General features: G+C 33.6%; 1 protein-coding gene across 1 annotated transcript in view; it reads left to right on the top strand.

Annotated features, from left to right (window-relative positions):
• VhaSFD (V-type proton ATPase subunit VhaSFD) overlaps positions 1-22,204 on the top strand; it is a 61,814-nt gene that overhangs the window by 21,462 nt on the left and 18,148 nt on the right. The window contains exons 4-8 of the mRNA XM_090388261.1: positions 1,345-1,464; positions 2,771-2,875; positions 6,673-6,770; positions 14,389-14,496; positions 20,412-20,496. Of these exons, the coding sequence (XP_090244387.1) occupies positions 1,345-1,464; positions 2,771-2,875; positions 6,673-6,770; positions 14,389-14,496; positions 20,412-20,496 (516 nt within the window). The remainder of the gene's footprint in view (positions 1-1,344; positions 1,465-2,770; positions 2,876-6,672; positions 6,771-14,388; positions 14,497-20,411; positions 20,497-22,204) is intronic.

Genomic DNA, 22,204 nt, shown 5'->3' on the forward strand with positions numbered 1-22,204 from the left:
TCTACATTAATATCAATATTTGTAGAGGAATAAGAGAAATTTACCTCAGTATGATACGTAGAACACTTCCGTATGATACTCTCCAGAAACAGCTGGAGAGTATTATGCGGAAGTGTTCTACATATCACATTGAGGTAAATTTCTCTTATTCCTCTACAAATATTAATATGTAATAATAGTGACCATCTCAGTACAGCACTTGGCTGGTCAATTTGTAATGTTATTAATGATAAATAAATAATAATAAAAAAAAGATTTCATTTATAATGCAGCCCTCAAACATTTTTTTCCTGACTTAGCCACTGCATAAAATAAGGTCACTTATCACTGTCCTAAATATTCTATGAGATGGTGTTCTCATTAAATCTATGTCTGTAAAATTAGTGTGTATCATGTCTCCCCAATGTAAGTGTAAACCATATATGGCAGCTATTGTATGCCATAAAGTTGATTCTCATAGATTATATTGTTTGGTCCAATGAAGTTTCTTTCAAACTGTGTTAGTTGGCACAGTTGTGTGTACTAGGCTCAATAAAATCTCCATGGGACAACAGGAAAAGCAGTAAATCTATCAGTGATAACTATGGTCAGTGGTCTGTCTTCCAGAAAAAATTTTTAACCTTTTTTTTTTTTCTTGGAAGCAACTATCACCAGCACTTTTTACTTATAAATGTTACAAAACATTTTGCTATGCATTACTGAAATGTACACTGTTGAAAGTATATTTCCACAAGACAGAATGCCACTACATTGCCAAAGCAATTTGAGAGATTTTTCTGAATGCTCATTTACTTAGAAGATGGGTTGGATGTAGTGGTAGCACACAGTCTCCCTGACCTCATCACTAGACTCACCTGTGGAATACTCTGAAGAACACTGGAGGAGCTCAGGTGTTGGTATTGAACTAGTGTGGTTCATTTACCAGAATATGCTAACAAGTGTATTGATCTGTTGTACTTTGTTAAACTGTTCAATGATGCTAATGATTACCATTTTGAATATTTATGCCTTTAAGGTAAATTTCACACTGGTGGTGAACTGACATCTGTATGCCTTAATATTAAATGAATGAACTGTGCTTACATTATTTTTAAGAATAGTTTGTATCTCCTGTTCACTTTGTGCTTACCTATTTATTTACATTTATTGCTGTTTACAAAAATGGAAAAAATTAAAATATTAGCCATGGTTTTTTTGTCTTATGTTTGTATCTGTATTGTTAACAGTTGATATTTTCATATTGCACACATCAAAAAACATTCATTCTTTATAAATTTAGGTGTAGCTTTAATTATCAGTAATTCATTTTATGAAATTTAGTGCAATTTTTTTTTTAATTTTTAGGAAGATAAGAGTAGAGTTGAACTCTTCAGACATGCTAGATCTTCTAAAAGGAAGAGCGATTCAGTGTGGAGTCCATTTCTTAATCTTCTAAACAGATCAGATAGCTTTATTATGAATATGGTAATTTGAGTATTCAATCTGCAGTTCAACATGATAAGATAATCATTAAGTTAGAAAGAAAAGTTTTGATTCCATGCAGTAAAATATTAATTATTATTAATTTCATTCATATTACAATTGCCTAACTATTTTTGTGTGTGTGTGTGTGTGTGTGTGTGCGTGTGTGTGTGTGTGTGTGTGTGTTTTAAAAATATAATTGGAACTTCTGTGTTATTTTTATATATGTGAAATTAATTTAATAAGAAATTATGAGTAATAAGCCACTAGCTCTTTTAATACATTTTCCCATAACATACAGTAGCATGATACCACTCATTATTTCTCTGGATCAGTGGTCCTTAATCTTTGAGCCTTATCATTTCAGAGAAACTGGAATATATCTGAAGTGATGTTTCTGTGCTTCTGTCGCTCATTAGAACATCTTTTGAACGATGGAGTGGATTACATTGAATTATAGAAAAATTGATTCCATAATTCATGCTGTAGATTACTACATTTTATTTTATAAAGTAGGTAATTCATGATTATAGGGATTTTTCTAATTTTCTTGAAAAGCATATGTAGTTTAATATTTAAATAATATCATTAAAGTCTTTTACCTTAAAGAATTTTAAAAAAATACTTTATGGGTAGAAACTGTAATGTAAAATTAAATTTGCTAGTTTAATTATTTTTTCTGTCATCTTCAGAGAATAATTAAATAATTAAATTTCTTTTGAAGAAAATTTAAAATATCACAACAGTAATCATGAATTATTTACTTTATAAAATAAAATATGTAATAAAATAAAATTAAAATAAAGATGTAGTTAATTTATAACTAATGTTTGAAGGCAAATTTTTTACATTGCTATTGTATACCAAGATTAGAGGATACTTAAATATTATGACAGCAAGCATAATACAAGGTACACTGATATCAAGTTATATGCGATGACAAGTACGTTATAAGGTATATCATAAGATCTTGACACTAATTGTATACTGAAATTAAGTGAAAAGCAGCAAAATAAAAGATATTTTCCCTCTTATTTTGCTGTTTTATATCATCATACAGTGGATATTAACAGACATGACTAAGAGGAAACCTCTGATGTTTGGGCTGTTGTCCAGTGATAGTGTTCTGATTATTTAAGCTCTCCCACCCACCTGATAAGTGGAGGGCAGAACAGTCTTGGTTGTCATCCTGTAACATTGTTTTTTTTTTTCTCTCTCTCTCTCTCTCTCTCTCTCTCTCTCTCTCTCTCTCTCTCTCTCTCTCTCTCTCTCTCTCTCTGTGTTTTATTTTAAATTATTTTTTTTTTAGACTAGTCGCATCATTGCCAAAATTGCATGCTGGAGCTCTGAACTAATGGATGGACCTGATTTACATTTTTATTTAACTTGGTTAAAGGATCAACTTAAAATGCCTGTGAGTACATTATGATTTTCTAAGTTTTTAGATTAAAATTTCCTGTTTTTAGAGTATTAACATAATGGTAGAATTAACTTGATTCCTATATTTTTTATTTAATCTTAATTGCAGAGTGTGTATTATAAATGTTACTCTTGTAAATTAACTAAGTCAGCTATATGGTTATACTGACTTCATTACTCTTATGCACATGTAATCAAGAGCAATCCTTGTAGCACCTCCCAAACTGCATTCTTCTAACATTCTTTGTATTACTGTTTGGATTTGCATTCATTCAATAGATATATGCAGAACTTTTTAAAGCATTTCATTGTGATTATTTCATCCCAGAAAACTCAATCTGTTTAAAAATGATTGGAGCTTTTGACCATTTTGCCAGTTTATGTAGCCGTCCTTGGCTACATTGAATAGTTTCATATAGTCTTTTAAGCTGGCTAGTGTAATTTCAGATCCCTCATTCCTAAATGTCACTAGTTGAGAAGCAATGGTGTAGTTTTTGTAGCTTTTGTATAATGAATGTGAAGCTACACTTCAGAACTGTTTTCTAAAAAAAAATTGTGATATATGCAAATAGCCAAAGATGAATAACTGTAGCTGTGCATCTTGCAAGGACAGACCAAAAGCTGTCTGAAATATAAAGGACAGTAGATTATCCACATGGATAATGCATTGGAACAGAATTCTACTCTTTAGATTTTGGAAGAAGTCTGGGTTCAGATCCTGTTGGAGGTTGGGTGGAATTCTTAGTCTTTTAAGATGCAGCCCTGACTACCCCATGGTAGTCAGGGCTGCATCTTACCGAGCTCAGGTGGTAAGTTAATTGTTCTCCTCTATGAGTATTCATGGTTTTTCAGACTGCACAACTTTTTTTGACATATAGTACATATGAACTATATGAAATATAGTTCATGTTATTGTTCCAAACAATCAAACAGTCATTATAAAGGAAGTATGCATGAAGTAAATAAAAAATGGTTGGCAAAACAGCTGTGACTAAAACATAGATAGTAGTCATAATAATATTCTGCAGTAAATATAGAGGGAACTGTATCAACTGAACAGATTAAAATGAACTAAAGCAACAAAATTTCCATTCTCAGCAAGAAAATCATGGGTCTTAATTGTAGAATTGATAATTAAGTATATTGAAAACTAATAGATATAAATCTTAACTGTAAATCCACTCCCCCAACAAACCAGGAAATGTCTGATGTGTTGGGAACTGCTGAGAACAAAAAGTTTGGCAGTACTAGTGACATCTTTTTCAGATGTTTCTAATTTATGCTACAGCTTTGTATCACAGACACAGTAGTGCTGCAGCCCTATGTGCCACTAGTAGGGGAAGTAAAATTATTTTTGTGCCCTCCTGAACTGCTGCCTGTAGGCAACACTTACCTTACCTACCCACTTGTGGCAGCTCTGCACAGAAGATGCCCTGCTCAATAACTTAGTGGAGAGACCGGACAGTAAAACTATGCTAAAGCTTGCATAATGCCCTCACAGTTAGCATTATGGATTTATTACTACTATATTATTACTTCTGTACCTATGCACTGTGAAATAAAAAAAAAAAAAAAAAAAAAAAAAAGGCCTAGGTTAAGTTCACAATGTGAATAAACCTGATTAAAATACCTTCCAAAATCCTTCTAAATGGCAATACTGACATTTACCACCAGTGCAAAAATAAGATATGGTTCCATAAAGAGACAGAAAATATTTTGAATTATGCCTTGTCCTAACAATGGTTACAATCACAGCCTTTCCACACAATGTGGAAAAGGTATTGTTCAAATCCCATCAAGATTGGAGGAATTTTTGTAGGTCACTTTAACACTCTGACCAGGTTAGTCTCTCGCAAGGATTACATAGTTTTCCCCCAGAAAATTTGCATTTATTGCCCGGCAAATTGGACTGTAACACGAACATTTTCTTCTATACTGGTTATAGAAGTTTATATAAAATGAATTTAATGTTGAACTCATTAAATTATGCTTCTTTCCACATTGCTTCAGTAATAAAGATAAAAGTTATTTATATAACCCATTAGATTGATCAGTGGGAATTATGCTACTTTCATTTTGTCACAATTGATTTAGCTTCTAATAGTCAAAGAGAAATTAACCGTGAAACAAAAATTTGTGCCTTCTTATTATGTTAACTAACAACCAAAATACTACCAGATGAAAACACATTTCTGTTTATCATCCTAGTATGAAGAATATTTTAAAGAAGCTGAAGAAATGAAATGATTTTTATGTAAACTATAAAGATTTGGATTTTCTGTCATGATAGAGAATATGAAATTGAAAAGGATGGAAATGTGTATCTGTTTATGAAATATGTTGATAATATTTTACAAACTGAATTTCAGTATTGGGTTTAACCAATAGTGCAGAGGTTTTCAGTGCATTGGGACTTTTTTGAAGATTAGAATGTCAGGTAACAATTATAGTAATGTATGAAAATTTTGAACAGTAGTTATTTATATTTTAGAAGTTAGAGATTTTATAAGCTAACTCATACTATTTTCCAATTATTATTGGAAAATAGTATAAGTTAATCCATAGTGAACACAACAGTTTTTCCATTGAAGTCAAGCATGAAATTAAAGAAAAATTAAAATGAAGTTAGTTAATGTATGCATTGCATTACGTTTCAGGCATCATAGAAAATAGTAATAATTCATGATTTATAATAACAAAGAGCAAAAAGCAACTTATGTGTGAACCAAAAATATTTAGTTTCTACATGTTTGCTGCACTTCCCATTCATTCCTCCAACCAATGCATAGTAACAAACATGATAATGCTTCAGCTATGGCGCCTCTGTAGCCAGGTGGGAAGGAGCAGCAGTGCGAAGCACACGTTTCTTGATTAGACCGGGGTTCGAGCCAGTCACCACCAAATACGGAGTATATGGAAAGGTCAGGGAATGACCACCACATATCCCCGGAGCAATATGGCCTTGGTTGCTAATGCCCCTAAATAACAAACAAACAACAGCTTCAGCTACAATATATGCTATACAGATAGCCCATGTGATATGTGTGAAAAAAATAAATAATTATCAGATATGTATTTGTCTAATATTAATGAAATTTGGAAAGCTTGACAAATCATTCTAACAGAGTGAAATATAAATTTCGTGGAAATCCCTCTATTGGACGTTGAGTTATTACATGGTAGACAGACAAAGAAATGATAATTGTTGGATTTCTATTGGTCCAGTTTTAATGAAATCTGGGATGGCTTGACAAATCTTTTGAAAAGGTCAAAATATAAAATTTAATAGCACATTATGCATATATACTAACATGCCTAAAAACAGTGGGGGAGGTCAAAATAATCCTTCTGTGACTGCCAACAAGTTTATCTGGTTTGATGAATTTCTGAGACTATTTAGTTCTGAGCCATGGTCATGGTAGCAGGTTCCTCTGAAATTTTCCCACATTGCTAATTAAAAACTTCCATGTGTTTGATCCTTGTAGACAATGCTGACATAGTTATCCTGGGTAAGAGTAGGAGTCACTTTCTAGAATGATGATTGTGCATTGCATTTCCTTCTTCTGTGTGTTTTTTTTTTTTTTTTTAATTCATTATTTTTGAATCATTTTTATAGCTTTTGTTGTTAACTTTCCTGTTGGAAAAATCCTAAAGTTTTTGAAAAAGATTATTCTGTTATCTCTTCCCAGAAGTCTGCCTTTTAGTATTTTATTTATGGAAAGACATAAAACCATTGTAATTTTTATTCTGAAAACTGTTTTTAAATTCACTTTTATATTTTCTTGAAACCAGGGAAATGAATATATTCAGTCTGTTGCTCGTTGTCTTCAGATGATGTTACGCATAGATGAATACAGACTTGCATTTGTTGGAGTGGATGGAATTTCAACGTAAGTAACAACAAAAATAAACACTAGTTCTTGAAATCAACCATAGCACAGTGTATCATTTAGTGTTTTTCCCATCTTTTATTCTAAAATGGAAAATTGTTTATCTTAGAATTTAAGAAAATACAATACTTCTATTTGCTTGTAAACATTTGAACATAATTACGTTTGGTATAAATAGTAATAAAAGTGAAGATTTGATTTGTATAAAGATGCCATTGCGCACTTTTCATTATTGCAATCTGGAGCTTAATGATAAAAGATTCAGAGAATACATCATATGAGAAAGAAAGTTGGAAAAATTTTAAAAAATTTCAAATTGACTATTTAGTAGCTGAAATCTATTTTTCTGTCCAAAAAAAAATTTAAATTAAATGTGGACCAAGGGGAAGGTGCTTAAAACTCTATATTTTTGTGATTTCTTTTAAATCTGTTTGTGGAGCAATAGGTCCTTCCAGATTTCCTACATTAAAGTTGTGGATGACATTACATAGCCTTAGATGCTAATGTGCTATGGCATCTGACAACTTGAATTTGGTAGATGTGCAGATTTTTTAATTATTTTTGAAATTTTGTGGGGAGGGAGAAATGACTTTCTGAAGTACTTATATGTTGCTAGTGATTTCATTGCTTGTTAGATATTCAAGAATTTCTCTGGTTGATGTGACAAAAACTGTTTGAAAGTTACCATGATTTTAGTATTTTATTATGTTTTTTATATAATGATGATTTTATCTGAAATGATACTGATATATTTTTTAACATTTTTCTATAATAACTTTAAAATATTTAATGTAGTCTGGTTGATGTAATTTTAGAATTTTAGGCATGTATTCCATCCTTATCAAGGTTTTTTAAACACCTGTTTTGTCTTGGTATTTAACCTTTTCCAGAGTATCTATGTATATATACAATTTCGTGTGTTGGACTCTGAGGAGTGTTTACATATATATATATATACATTTTTCAAAGTATTTTCAAGTAATGTATAAATTGTCATGGGCTTCTCCATAAGTGCTGGAGGAATCTCTTCTTATTTTTGTTTATAAGTAATTATAAACGTAGTTTAGATGTGAGCATAAAGATAGGAACAATAATATTCATCATGGCAACATGGCCAATAGTCATAACGGTTGACTTTCGTTTATGAAACCTCTTCAGTTGACAATACTAGGTATAGAGAGAACGCATGTTTAAAAGAATTTCTATCAGGTGTGTGAGATTCCAAGCCAGGAAAAGGGTGGAGGGAAGTTTTGCATTTATGATATTTAATTTAGAGTGATGGCGGGACCATTCTATAACGAGGGCTTCATATTGAAGAATTTGATAACTGGTTTTTAATTTTATAATGGTAATGGCTGAATCAACTAAGGGGTTGTGGTTGTTGGAATGTGCGTGTAGTGTAAGCTCGGTACTGGATTGTCCTGTTCTGAAACTGTTGTAGTGATAATAGGCTTGTGTATTGGAGATTTTTGTGGAACAGAACCTAGTAGTGGTGCTTCCGATATAGCAGGCATTTCAATTTTGCTGACATTTGATTAAATATATGATATTATTCATGTCACTTGTCGAGTATTTATATGTTTCTTTATACGTATTAAATAATGAGCCAAGTTTATTATATGAAGAAAATATGAGTGTAATGTCGGTGCCCGCGAATACCCGACGGAATTGTCCGTCAGTGATAAGGGAGAATGATGCATGTATTCCCTTTTGTGATGTGTTTGGGAAAATGATTAGTATTGCTATTGGCGATGGAAATTACGTGTTGGATTAATTGAAACGGATATTTTCTGGCCATGAACGTTTTGTGAGATATTGTAACTCAACAGACAAGTCATCTTGCAAAGAACTATATTTGATGGCGTTATGAATTTGGTTATAAAGAATGGCTTTTTTTGTACTAAGTGGGTGGTGTGATGCGAAATGTAGATATTTCCCTGTGTGTGTGTGTGTGTGTGTGTGTGTGTGTGTGTGTGTGTGTGTGTGTGTGTGTGTGTGTGTGTGTGTGTGTGTGTGTGTGTGTGTGTTTTTCCTAAAAATTTTTGTTCCCAGCTTGGTGCCTGTTTTGTATATTGTGAGATTAAGGAAGTTGGTTTGTTTATTTACTTCTGTTTCAAGTGTGTATTCCAGTCTATCATGTATCGAGTTGAACTTAATAAAAAGGTTATCAATTGTAGTTTCATTTCCTATTGTAAGTATGTTGTCTGCATAACGTATGTATAGATTAATCCCTTAAGGATAAGGCTGTAGTATTTGTTTTTCCATAGTTGCTAAATAAATCTCATATAAGGGGGCATAAATTCCTAGACCCATGGGTAGACCAAATGTTTGTTGGAATATTTGGTTGTGGAACCTGAAGTGTCTGGAGTCCAGTAAAAATGAAGATCTAAGATATTGTTGATGGAGAGGGAGGTGCGGTTGATTAATGTGTTATCTATCATTAGGTATTCTCGTAAGGCTTGAAAATTCTCATAATGTTAGAAAAAAAAGGTACACCTCTCAAAAATACTTGTCAAGTACTTTATTAACAAACTTCATATTTCATTTTTACAAAAATGCCTTAATCATAACATAATTCCAAAATTTGCCCGTATCTTTCCCAAAAATGCTTGCAAAAGATACCCACACATTATACACCAAACCTCTATTACTATTATACGGAAAGAATTACACAAAAGATTCAACAAAAAATAAACTATTACATCAAATACATCATTTAAGATACAACCTTAAAAAAGAAATGGTATCCCAAACTTGGAAAGATTTCACTAACCTTAACGATACACGTATTAATGCCACTCTCAAAGACATAGAACAAAGGCATATTAAAAAATGGAGTACACTCACACAAAAAACCAACCCCCCCCCCCCTACAAAATTCTACTGTTAATATTTCATCCAAAACTTTTACCACCATCGAGGTTGCAGGACTGGAACATGGTTTTAACTTCGCCATAAGAGACCACCATTACCCCATAAAAGATTGCATCATAGAACTACAAACAAAACTTGAAAACCACCCCGATAAATGGTGAATCATACATCAAACCAATGCCATTATCAATTCAAAACTTACTCCCCAACTCAATATGAAGAAACAACAGCTATCAGACATACGAAAACTAAGAAATATTCCAGACATCGTCATACAATAAGCTGACAAAGACGACGCAATTGTAATCCTAGACAAAAGCACCTACATCAACAAAATGGATCAGATCCTTTCTGATCAAGATACCTACAAAATAGATAACACATAATATTTCCAAACTCTATGTAAATTTAAGGAGACTAAGATCAAATAAAGAAATAAATTTACACACATTACAGCAAATCGGTATGCGTAACAATATTCTCCCACACATGTTTGGTATTACCAAACTACACAAACCCGGCCACCCCCTAAGACCCATAATTTCCTTTAGCAAATTCACCTTCGCCAATCTATCCACTTTTTTAGTAAAAATTATATCCCCCCCTTACAAGATTCTCAAAATTTAAAATTAGTAACACTAATCAAGCATTCGAAAAAATAAGTACCACCATAATTTCCAGTGAAGTCTTAGCGTCCTTTGACGTGGTATCATTATACACACATGTACACCTACCATTCACATTACAAGCCTTACGAGAATACCTAATGATAGATAACACATTAATGAACCGCACCTCCCTCTCCATCAACATCTTAGATCTTACTTCATTTTTACTGGACGCTAGACACTTCAGGTTCCACAACCAAATATTCCAACAAACATTTGGCCTACCCATGGGTCTAGGAATTTATGTCCCCTTATCCGGAATTTATTTAGCAACTATAGAAAAACAAATACTACAGCCGTACCCTTTTAGGGATTAAACTATACATACGTTACGCAGACGACATACTTATAATAGGAAATAAAACTACAATTGATAACCTTTTTATTAAATTCAACTCAATACATGATAGACTGAAATACACACTTGAAACAGAAGTAAATAAACAAATCAACTTCCTTAATCTCACAATATACAAAACAGGCACCAAGTTGGGAACCAAGATTTTTAGGAAAAACACACACACACACACACACACACACACACACACACACACAGGGAAATATCTACATTTCGCATCACACCACCCACTTAGTACAAAAAAAGCCGTTCTTTATAACCAAATTCATAACGCCATCAAATATAGTTCTTCGCAAGATGACTTGTCTGTTGAGTTACAATATCTTACAAAAAAGTTCATGGCCAGAAAATATCCGTTTCAATTAATCCAACACATTATTTCCATCACCAAAAGCAATACCAGTCATTATTCCAAACACATCACAAAAGGGAATACACGCATCATTCTCCCTTATCACAGTAGTCTCGCCGGACAATTCCGTCGGGTATTCGTGGGCACTGACATTACACTCATATTTTCTTCATATAATAAACTTGTCTCATTATTTAATATGTATAAAGAAACATAAATACTTGACAAGTGACATGAATAATATCATATATTTAATCAAATGCCAGTAAAATTGCAATGCCTGCTATATTGGAAGCACCACTACTAGGTTCGGTTCCACAAAAACCTCCAACACACAAACCTATTATCACTACAACAGTTTCAGAACAGAACAATCCAGTACCGAGCTTACACTACACGCACATTCTAACAACCACACCCTCTTAGTTGATTCAGCCATTACCATTATAAAATTAAAAACCAGTTATAAAATTCTTCAATATGAAGCCCTTGTTATAGAATAGTCCCGCCATCACTCTAAATTAAATTATCACAAATACGAAACTTCCCTCCAACCTTTCCCCGGCTTGGAATCTCACACACCTGAAATTCCCACATGTCACAAAGAGCATTACAGGAACATAGAAATTCTTTTAAATACAACATGCATTCTCTCTATACCTAGTATTGCCAACTGGAAAGGTTTCATAAACAAAAGTCAACTGTTATGACTATTGGCCTCACCGGTTTTCACACATTTTAGTTTTTTAATCAATTAATTCTTCGATGACAACCAGGGACAGAGTTGTGCACTTCTACTTCCTTGCGCATATTTTAATACTGTTTTAATTTTAATCACACATCCTATTATTCAACCCCAAAATTATTAATCCAAGCCATCTCAAGTAACAACTGCATATCATTTAAGGTGAGTAACATATAATTAAGATTTGCTATTGAATTTAGTCCAATCATAACGGTATGTTAAGAATTTTTTTTTTTTTTTTTTTTTTATGTGAACTCCAAACACGAGAGGTATTAGAACCTATAGTACTTAGTACCGTGCTTGGATTGGAGGTTGAGAAGACGAAAGAAGATATTTGTTGACATTGGACTTGAACTTCTGTGGATTGTAATTTTCAGGAAATATGTATGAAGGAAGGTTGTTCCAGAAAACGGTAGTTGAATGAATAATTGAGGAAGATGAAAAGTTGGTTCTGTGGGTTTGAAGTTGGACAGTAAATGGATGTTGGCTGGTGGCGGCACGTGTTCGGACTGTTTTGAAAGAGAGAGCGGAAATTATAGAAGCCAATTCAGAAGAACAGTTCCCATGGAAGTATCTGTAGAAGAGGCATGCAGCAGAAACAGTACATCTATGAGAAAGCGAATGGAGAGACTCTGTTAGAGATGAATCATTAATTAACCTAACTGCTGCCCTCTTCTGAATGGAATCAAGAAGCCATGAGAGAGGTTTTGGGGGCACCACCCCAGATGTGGGAACAATATTCCATGGCAGGGCGGATTTGCGATTTATACAGAGTGAGCAGCTGTTTGGAAGAAAAGTAACGCTGAGAGCGAAAGAGAAAACCAAGTTTTTTTAAATGTAGAGGAAGCAATATTTGTAATGTGCTTGTGCCAAGAGAGATTTGAAGTCAGGGTAAACCCCAAAAGAGATATATCATTTTGCCTAGAAATCGGAGTGTCACTAAAGATAAGCATAGGAGCAGAAGAATCCTTTTTGCGAGATATAAGACAAGACTGAGTTTTAGAAGGGTTGAAATCAACTAAGTTGTCTTTGCCCCACTGGAGAATTACCTGAAGATTGGCATTTAAGGAATTGGTAGCAGATTTTCGAGAAGTCGAAGCTGATTGAGCAGGACAAGGTTTCTCAAAATGGAAAGTGGAATGCAATTTGCTATCATCGGCAAAACTATGGATAGGATTTCCAGTCAATGGAAGAAGGTCATTAATATATAAGAGGAAAAGAGTGGGGGAAAGAACTGAACCTTGGGAGATACCGGCATTAGTGGAGAAGTTAGAAGACAGAGAGCCATCTAACATCACCCTCAGTGAGCGATCAGAGAGAAAACTGGATAACCAGTTACTAAAAACAGTTGCCAAACCATAAGATGGAAGCTTGTTTAGAAGGCCTTTATGCCAATTTCTTTAACTTATCTAATTTATGACTTGATTATTGAAATACAGTAAAATCTCTTCCTTTATTATTAAAGGAAGTCAGTCAGGACTTGCTTTTCCAGTTTTGTTTGTGCAAAGTACTTTTGCTGAAAAATTCAGTACAGTGAATTATTTTCAGTTCACCTATGTCTAATAAATACTGGTTTACAACAATAGAAAAACTTCTATTTCATTGGAAAATTATCAATGGCACTTTGTGGCCCATATTGCAAATACAGTTATGGGTGCATTTGCTTGAAAGGGGGAAAAAATGAGTTTTAAATTAAAAGAAGAGATAAAAAGAATTCATTCACACCTTTTACTATATTTTCGGTTGTGCTAAAGTTGAGTTTTTGTTGAATTCAGGGGAAAAAGTGGTTAAATTAAAAACAGTGACATATTAATATGCGAAAAGTAATAAGTTGTATCTGCTGTACCATATTTCTGAATGTGTGGTATTTCTAATAAATAAAATATGCTTTCAAAACAACATTCTCTGAACAAAATAATTTTACTTTTGTAATATTTCATCATTTTATTTATTTTAAAGTTGATACTTAAGTAAAATAAAGCAGAAATTACTTGTGTGTCAGACAAGTATAGTGGAATTTATATATACAAATAATGATTCCTTTTGAAATAATTTTCAGCCATATTCGTTAGAATGAAATTTTGGTAAACAAATGATTTATTGACTCCTGCTGTTTATTCAAATGAACTGTTTTTATTACGGGGTTCAGTACTAAACTCCCATAATAAATTGTAATAATTTTCCGATTACAGTGAAATCCTGTAATATCACTCTGATATTGGGCAGCCAAGTCAAAATAAGGACAATTATTATTTAAAAGCATTTATGTACCAAGTTTTAATTTTTATGAAATTTCACAATGAAACCCACTTCACAGAGCTGGCCACTAGCAGAAAACTTACTACTCATTTCCAGACTTTCTCAAGGAACTCACTCTAGAAAGGGGTTTATTTACAAAGGCATTTGCTGGAAAATCTGCATTATGAAGAGGTTTGACATGTATTTTTATATGATCTCATTAAACTCTTATGCATGTAGCAATTATGCCATCGCATTGTATAATCATTGGAAAATTATTAATATAAATGATTTCTGTTTTTACTTAGCATCCTAATGAGTGGAGTGTAAAGTTCTATTCTTTGTTTGTTCTTCATGAATAACTTTTTTTATTTTTGATTTAGATTAATAACTGTGCTTGCTGGAAGAGTAAACTTTCAAATTCAATATCAGCTGACATTCTGCCTTTGGGTCATGACTTTCAACACAACATTAGCTGAAAAAATGAACAAGTAAGCCTCATTTAATGTATAATATTATTTAAATTGCAAATATGAAATTACAGATTTTTATACTTTATTAGTGGGCACCTCCGTAGCCGGGTGGATAGGAGCAGCAGTGCATAGCACACGCTTCTTGATTAGACTGGGGTTCGAGCCCGTGACCACCAAATACGGAGGATGTGGAATGGTCAGGGAATGACTGCTGCATATCCCGGAGCAATATAGTCTTAGTTGCTAATGCTCCTAAAAACCAAATAACAACAACAACTTTATTATTGAAAATATTTAATTCAGTGTGTACATGTACATATTCTTGTGTGCAGATAATGTGACGCAGGCTACGCAGACAAGATATTTGCATAACAACAGCAGTTTCGTAAGTGTATTCGAAAGGAAAAGTTATGCTGGACAGGGAATTGTAAGTGCACTTTACTGGCTATGCTTACGAAGCAAAATCAGCACCCTTGTTCTCTTGTTCTCTGTAATGCACAGTTACACCACATGGAACCTGTGCTTAATTTTATGAACCAGAACTCAAATGTCAATCCAGTGAATGGCTTAATCCAAAAAATTCGGATAATAATCAGGGTAAGTGATGCTGATTTTTGCATATGACTGGTATTACATCATGACATTCCATAAGCAGAAGCTGTAAATGCTGTATACTGCTACTTCTTTTCATAGAAATATTTTTGACCAGAAATATGACTAAAGCACTGCCATTTACTTGAGATGATGCCAACTAGTTTGTATAATAATGTAAGGTTATGTGGCTAGTGCTGCAAAGCCATTAATAAAGCAATGGCAATGGGAAATCCTTGAGCACCCGGCCCTTATTCTCTAGGCACGAGTTCTTGCAATTTTGATTTGTTCCAGAAGATGAAGCAGCTAATAGTTCGACACATGCTGGACAGGGAATTGTAGCTGGGATTAGTTTAAGAGAATGTTAATAATTATTTGTAAATAAACTTGTGTAGTAGCTATGTTGATACTACTTTTTGAATAATCTTATTATATATGAGTGATTGGAAACAGCACATGTCTGATCAAAAGAAAGTTTTGCACTACAGTTTTTTTCTCACCATAGTTAAAAAAAAAAAAAAGCTGAAAATTGATATGATTTTTGATATCTTGTTTACACTATTTCTACATGATATCTGTCTCTTTCTATAGCATTATGCCAACTGAACACAGTGTTTAGCATTGCTTGCCAGTAGAAACTCTCCTTAGTCTCTTACAGCCATCACACCAGTAACAACTCCATCATCATTCCTAAACTTTTCTCATCTGTGGGTGCATTAACCAAAAAGCCATTCATTTAATCAAAAAATGTTAAGTCCAGAGGATTGAGATCTGAACTTCATAATAGATGTGATATCTTTGTTCGTTGAAAACCCCCAATTTGAAAATTTGGTGCATTTGGCACCATTTTTTTCTCCAAAACATTTTTGGTAGCGGACCCCAGACCCCCCCCCCCTTTCCTAGGGAGACTTCCTCAGCATTCCTGGCCGACCGGGCTAGCCGAGTGGGTAAAGTACCTGCCTGGCAACCCAAAGGTCGCGGGTTCGATTCCCGCCTCGGGCTTGGATCAAAGTACTGCAAAAACCTTGGGAGGTGCAATATGGCCACAGAAGCCGATGCGCCAACAACTACCAAATCAAATCAAATCAACCTCAGCATTCCAGAAGTTTATATTTTACAAAAAAACCCAAAAAAAAAATCCTAATTCCAGCACTATTGTAAACAGATTGCAAGGAAGGCCCATGGTGTCATATCGATGATCTATCGAACTTTTGCAAGTAGAGACACGGACATGATAATCCCATTATATGAGGCTTATGTTAGACCACACTTGGAATACTGTGTTCAAGTATGGAGACTGCACCTAAAGAAAGACATCGAGCTTCTTGAAAGGGTGCAAAGACGGGTAACTCGCCTGGTGAGATCGGCGAAAGGGCATCCTTATGAAGAAAGACTTCGAATATGTGAGTTGCAGAGTTTGGAAACTAGGCACCTTAGAGGAGACTTGATTGAGGTGTTTAAGGCTCTGAGAGGCATCAATAAAATGAATGAGGACGAAATTTTCAAGATTATAAATGATGCTAGAACTAGGGGACATAAATTCAAGTTACGGGGGGGGGGGGGGGAATTGTTTAGATTGGACTGCAGGAAGTTTTATTTTAGCCAGCGAGTTATAAATTACTGGAATAAGTTGCCTTCATGGGTGGTAGAGGCCGACAGTTTGGGGAAATTCAAAGGTCATCTGGATAGTACTTTCGGGTAAGGGAAGCACATAGGATGATAGGTTTAATTTCCTTTTTCTTTATTAATTATTATTATTTATTTATTATTTATTTTATTTTTTATTTTTTTGTTTTTATCATTGTTTTGTTCAGATTTTTTTTTTTTTTTTTTTTGGCTGGTGCAGCATAAGCCATAGGCTTTCTTGCACCATGCGGCCATTACTAATACTAATACTATGAGCCTGAATTCAAATTACAGGAAAAAGGTTTAAACTGAATTGTTGGAACATTTCTTTTAGTCAGTAATTTGTTGTTTACCAGAATAAGTTACTCTCATGGGTAGTTAAGGCTGACAGCTTGGGAAAATTTAGAAGTCATGTGGGTAGTTACCCATGTTAGGTAATAAACACGGGTAGTTTTTCTTTATTTATTATTTTATTTATCTGTTTTTTTTTTTTTTTTGGTTGGCACTGTAAAACTCTGTGACTTCCTTGCACTATATGTATGTCTAATACTAATATATAACAGGCACCTCCGTAGCCAGGTGGGCAGGAGCAGCAGTGTGTAGCACACACTTCTTGATTAGACCGTGGTTTGAGCCAGTGACCACCAAATACGGAGGATGCAGAAAGGTCAGGGAATGACCACCGCATATATCCACGGAGCAATATGGCCTTAGTTGCTAATGCTCCAAATAACAAACAAAAAACAAAACTAATATATAACACTATGTAAAATGCAGAATTTTTTGCATTATAGCCATAGTCGCTTATGCGCCATTAAACGCCCATAACAACAAGCAGAATTTTTTATGTTATGCAATCCTTTAAAATCCAGCACATTTCATTTTTAAAAAAAATCAACATTTTAAAGTCCAAAAATATTAAGAAAGCAATTAGGCACTCATATCAATGATTTATCTTTTTGAATCCACACAAAAAAGTGACATTTCTCTCTTTATAAGATGCTTACAGTACTATTTTGTCCTTTAAATATTCTGGTTACAAAAACAAGTTTAAACTGCATAGACAATGCAGGGGTCTTAATTCTGACAACAGAGCAAACTTGACTCTGCAACGAGTTGCCAAGTCAAGTTTGCATCACACTACTTTCAAACAGCAGGCCTTGCCAAATGATTATTTGCCAATTTTTTAAAAGATGAGACTGCTTTAACAGCCTGCTTCAGGACCAACTGGTCCCTCATCAGATTGTAGGTGGTCTGTAGTGGTAATTTGCAGACGAGTGGTGGTTTGTTCAACATGAGTTATGCAGTATACGAAATCAGAGTTTTCAAAGTTGTAATATAACTAAAGTTATCTGTTTTGTTTTTGTTTAAGCATTGTTGTTAGAGACCCCTGCTATCTGATGAGTGACTGGTTAATTCTGAAACAATGTCATTGCAGCCTCATTTTTAAACAAGTAGTCAACATTTTGGCAAGGCCATGTTTTTGAAAGTAGTGCAATACCAGGGCAAGTTGTACAAAGACAAGTTTGTTCTGCTGTGAGAATTAAGTGAGTTGTGTTAAGTGCCAAGGCAAGTAAGGCTATGAGGCAATGGTATATCGTGTCTGTAAATTGTGTATATTTTGTCCTTTTGCTGGATGAAGAGTTTTCTGGAGAAAAAATCATCCAATCCTTGCCTGAGGCTGACTAACTCAGCCATGTGGAAAAAAAACCCCATAAAAATTCCTTACATCATTGACAAAATTTGACCCTGGGCTTTTATACCAGTGTAATGAGAATGGTGATTATATCCACTGTACTACCTGAGGCATTGAAAGTAAGACTTGCATTATCAATGTAGTTTAAATACTGCTGGCCACAAAAGCAGATGAAAGGACAAGGTAGTCCTACAGACATCCTACAGTATCTCTGATACCATCTAGCTTTTACTATATTATAGGCACCTCCGTGGGCAGGAGCAGCAGTGCATAGCACACACTTCTTGATCAGATCGGGGTTCGAGCCCGTGACCACCAAATACGGAGGATGTGGAAAGGTCAGGGTATGACCACCGCATATCCTTGGAGCAATATGGCCTTAGTTGCTAATGTTCCTAAAAAAAAAAAAAAAAAAAAACCAACTTAGTGCAAATGGCACTTGCAGATTACAGCTGCATTGACTGTTGATCTTACAGTGCTTGTGTGATTTGGTGATTTTGATGTTACATTAGGATAGTTGAGTGCGCACACACACACACACACACACACACACACACACACACACACACACACACACACACACACACAAAGAGAGAGAGATTGAAAATTCCCACTGTTACAATTGGAAAAATGTATTCTTCATTAAATCTTTATCTGTGGTTAAATTAATTGCTGCTGAACAGGCAGCTCAAGGTGCTTCTTCAAACATATTCACCCACTAAGTATACCTCTGTTTTAAAATCCAGCACTTTTCTGTTCTTGAGAGTGTTGAAGTTTAAAGAACTTACTGTACTAACTTAGTTGGTTAATTATTGCATCCATTACAAATTTTGAGTTTTGTGAAGGACCTAACTGCAAATTTCATTGAGAGTGTCTGTAGTAGCACAGATATTTTTGACAGTGCCAGTTATAGCACAGATATTTTTGACAGTGCCAGTTATAGCACAGATGTTTTCAAATGTCTGTGAATATTCCTCACTGCTTCCCTTTTGCCGCTCCTTCCTATTTGTTGTAAATGATTGAATTACAGTGCTACCTTCTGTAATCTCGGAAATATTATAAACAGGGTTTCAGCTTTTCTAAATAAATTTTTGCTAAAAAATTGTGGCAATAAACTTGACTCTTATTTTGAAACAGCAAACATAGAATAGGAGAAGTTAGATCATCAGTTCTTATGTAAAACATTATTTTTTACCTATGAGCTAATACAAATCATCAGTTTTTATAAAAAATGTACAACAAAAATTATTCAATGAACTAAGCATTATCTTATCCTTTGATATGTTTAGCAGCCAGTAGACATTTTTTTTCTGTTGAAAACTTTGTAATGATGAAATACATGCTTTTAAACATATAGCATCACCAACTGGCTACCCTACTTTTGTTTAAAATATGAGACTGCTGTGACAGCTGTTGAGACCACCTGCTGTCCTCTAATCAGATAGTAGCTGGACTCAATTGGCATATCTCAGAGTTGTGACCAGTGAAGCAGTTCTGTTGATTTGTCATGCAATGTAATGAGCTTCATATTGAATATCAGATTAAGAAATCTCATTTTAAAGTTTCAGCCTTGAGGTCTGTTTGTTGTCTTGTAAGATTTTATGGAAGTTAAAAGAAAAAATCATCCTATCTTATAGGGATGAGGAAAGGACTGAAGTAAGTCCCTTAATGTATAGCTTGGTATTAAATTTTTCCCAATTCCTAATTAAATCCACCAGCTTAGAATGTAATAGTTTTCCATACCTCCTATATTTAAATTAATTAAATATAATTTGTTTTTTTTATACCTTGTATAATTTTCCAAAAGTTTTATTGTTATATTTATATATATATATTTTTCAACCTTGATTGCTAGAATTTGATTTGATTATCATCCATTTTTAGTGTAAAATTCAGATCTTTACTTTTATAAATTTAAATGCAGTTTATTTTATTCCACATTTTCATTTAATTATCATATAATTTTTAAATGATATCATCTGCAAAATATTTCTTTTATAAAGAAAACTTTTCTATTTAGGTTCAATGTTGTTCCTATCCTAACCGATATTTTAAGTGAAGCTGTAAAGGAAAAAGTAACCAGAATAGTCTTGGCAACTTTCCGAGTAAGTTTACATTATTAAAGTTATCTTAGTTATAATGCTATAGTGTAAGGAAACAGTCAGAAAGTCTGTGATTGCTGAGTTGCAGCAGCAAACTTTTAAACTGTGCACAAGATATGAAGAATGAAAATTGATTAAAATATTGGATGAAATTAGGGAGTGGTTTATGAAGCCATATGAGTTCATCCAGAATACACGTCCAGGTGAACATTTCCCTCCAAAATAGTTCACGCAGGTTATACATTTAATCACTGATGCTGCTGTTGTCTAAAATATTTTTGGAATTGATTTCTGTGCTTGCATTGCATTTATTTGAAAATCCTCAGTGGTGCAAATCTTCATCCTTTGAGGGAGGATTCTAAAACAACTAAAAGTCATTTGTAACCAAGTTTAGGAAAACTTTAATTTGACTACACAAATTTCACTACACAAAATGTAAAATGCTTATTAATTAAAAAAAGAATAAGAGGATTACCTCAGTAATTTCTTGTAAAACGCTCCAACATCGACACTATTATACAAATGAATTTAGTAAAATTACATAAATGTATCCTTACACCTGAAGGATAAAGCTACATATATGTTTAACGAAGCAAAGATTCTTAATATTCAACATAATTATACGAAATTATTAATAGTGGAAACCCTTAAAATAAAATTACATCAAAACTCGATTAATGTGCATCACCCCTTTCCCATTTCAGACTTTTGGTCATTCATATGCAAGTGCCAAGAAAGTAACTGGTCTCTCATCTTTAAATTCTGCCATACATTTCATATTGTACTAGCCTGTGATCATGACCTTTGTTGAAAAACTTCGTCAGCTTCTGAATAGTATCATAATTGCATAATATTCTTATTTGTTTTTATTCAACGATGCTAATGTCTTTTTCACTCATAAGTTTTGTGATTTAATGTATTTTTGGGGGTCAGGTTTGGAGCTCTTAAACTATTGATACCACATATGTTGGATCATCGATTTTCTTTTGGGTGTAAGGATACATTTAAGTAATTTTACTAAATTTCTTTTGTATAACAGAGTGTGTCAATATTGGAGAGTTTTACAAGAAATTACTGAGGTAATCCTCTTGTTCATTTTTTAATTAATTTTAATGTAAAACATATTGAGCCTCACTGCTCTTATACTTATTAATTTAATGTTTATTAATGAAAGCTATATAAGTTTAAATCTATTAGATTTTCATCTATAATATATTTTTTGTCTCTGCACGTCTGCAATAATTTGCAAAAAAACAGCATCAAAGTCAAACACCAAGAGAAACATTAGAACTATTCTATTATTTTTGATCTATTACAAAAAAAAGTTTATAGGGAATCTGCTGTATCCACTGTATTTAGTTGGCATTAGCAGTTCAAAGATGGAAGAGCCAGCATAGAACATGACCCTATCCCAGGATATCAATCAGCACCAATAACTGATGTGAATATGAGCATTGATGGAAGTTCTGGGATAGGGCCACACTCTGTAATGGTCAGCTGAATTACAGTCTGAAAGCTTGCTCCAAAAAAAAAATAATAAATAAATAAAGCATTTTGAAAGAACACTTAGAAATAACATGTTTATTTGTCTTTTGGTCCCATAACTCCTTACTTCTGAACTAATGCAGATTAGAGTGGACATCTACGTTTTTCTCTAAAACTCCAACAAATGTCAGAAAAATTATTTTTTAAATAGAATAATCACTGGAGA

This window comes from Mastigoproctus giganteus, chromosome 14 (assembly GCF_048544385.1).
Source record: "Mastigoproctus giganteus isolate SK-2022 chromosome 14, ASM4854438v1, whole genome shotgun sequence".
Classification (NCBI taxonomy): Eukaryota; Metazoa; Arthropoda; class Arachnida; order Uropygi; family Thelyphonidae; genus Mastigoproctus; species Mastigoproctus giganteus.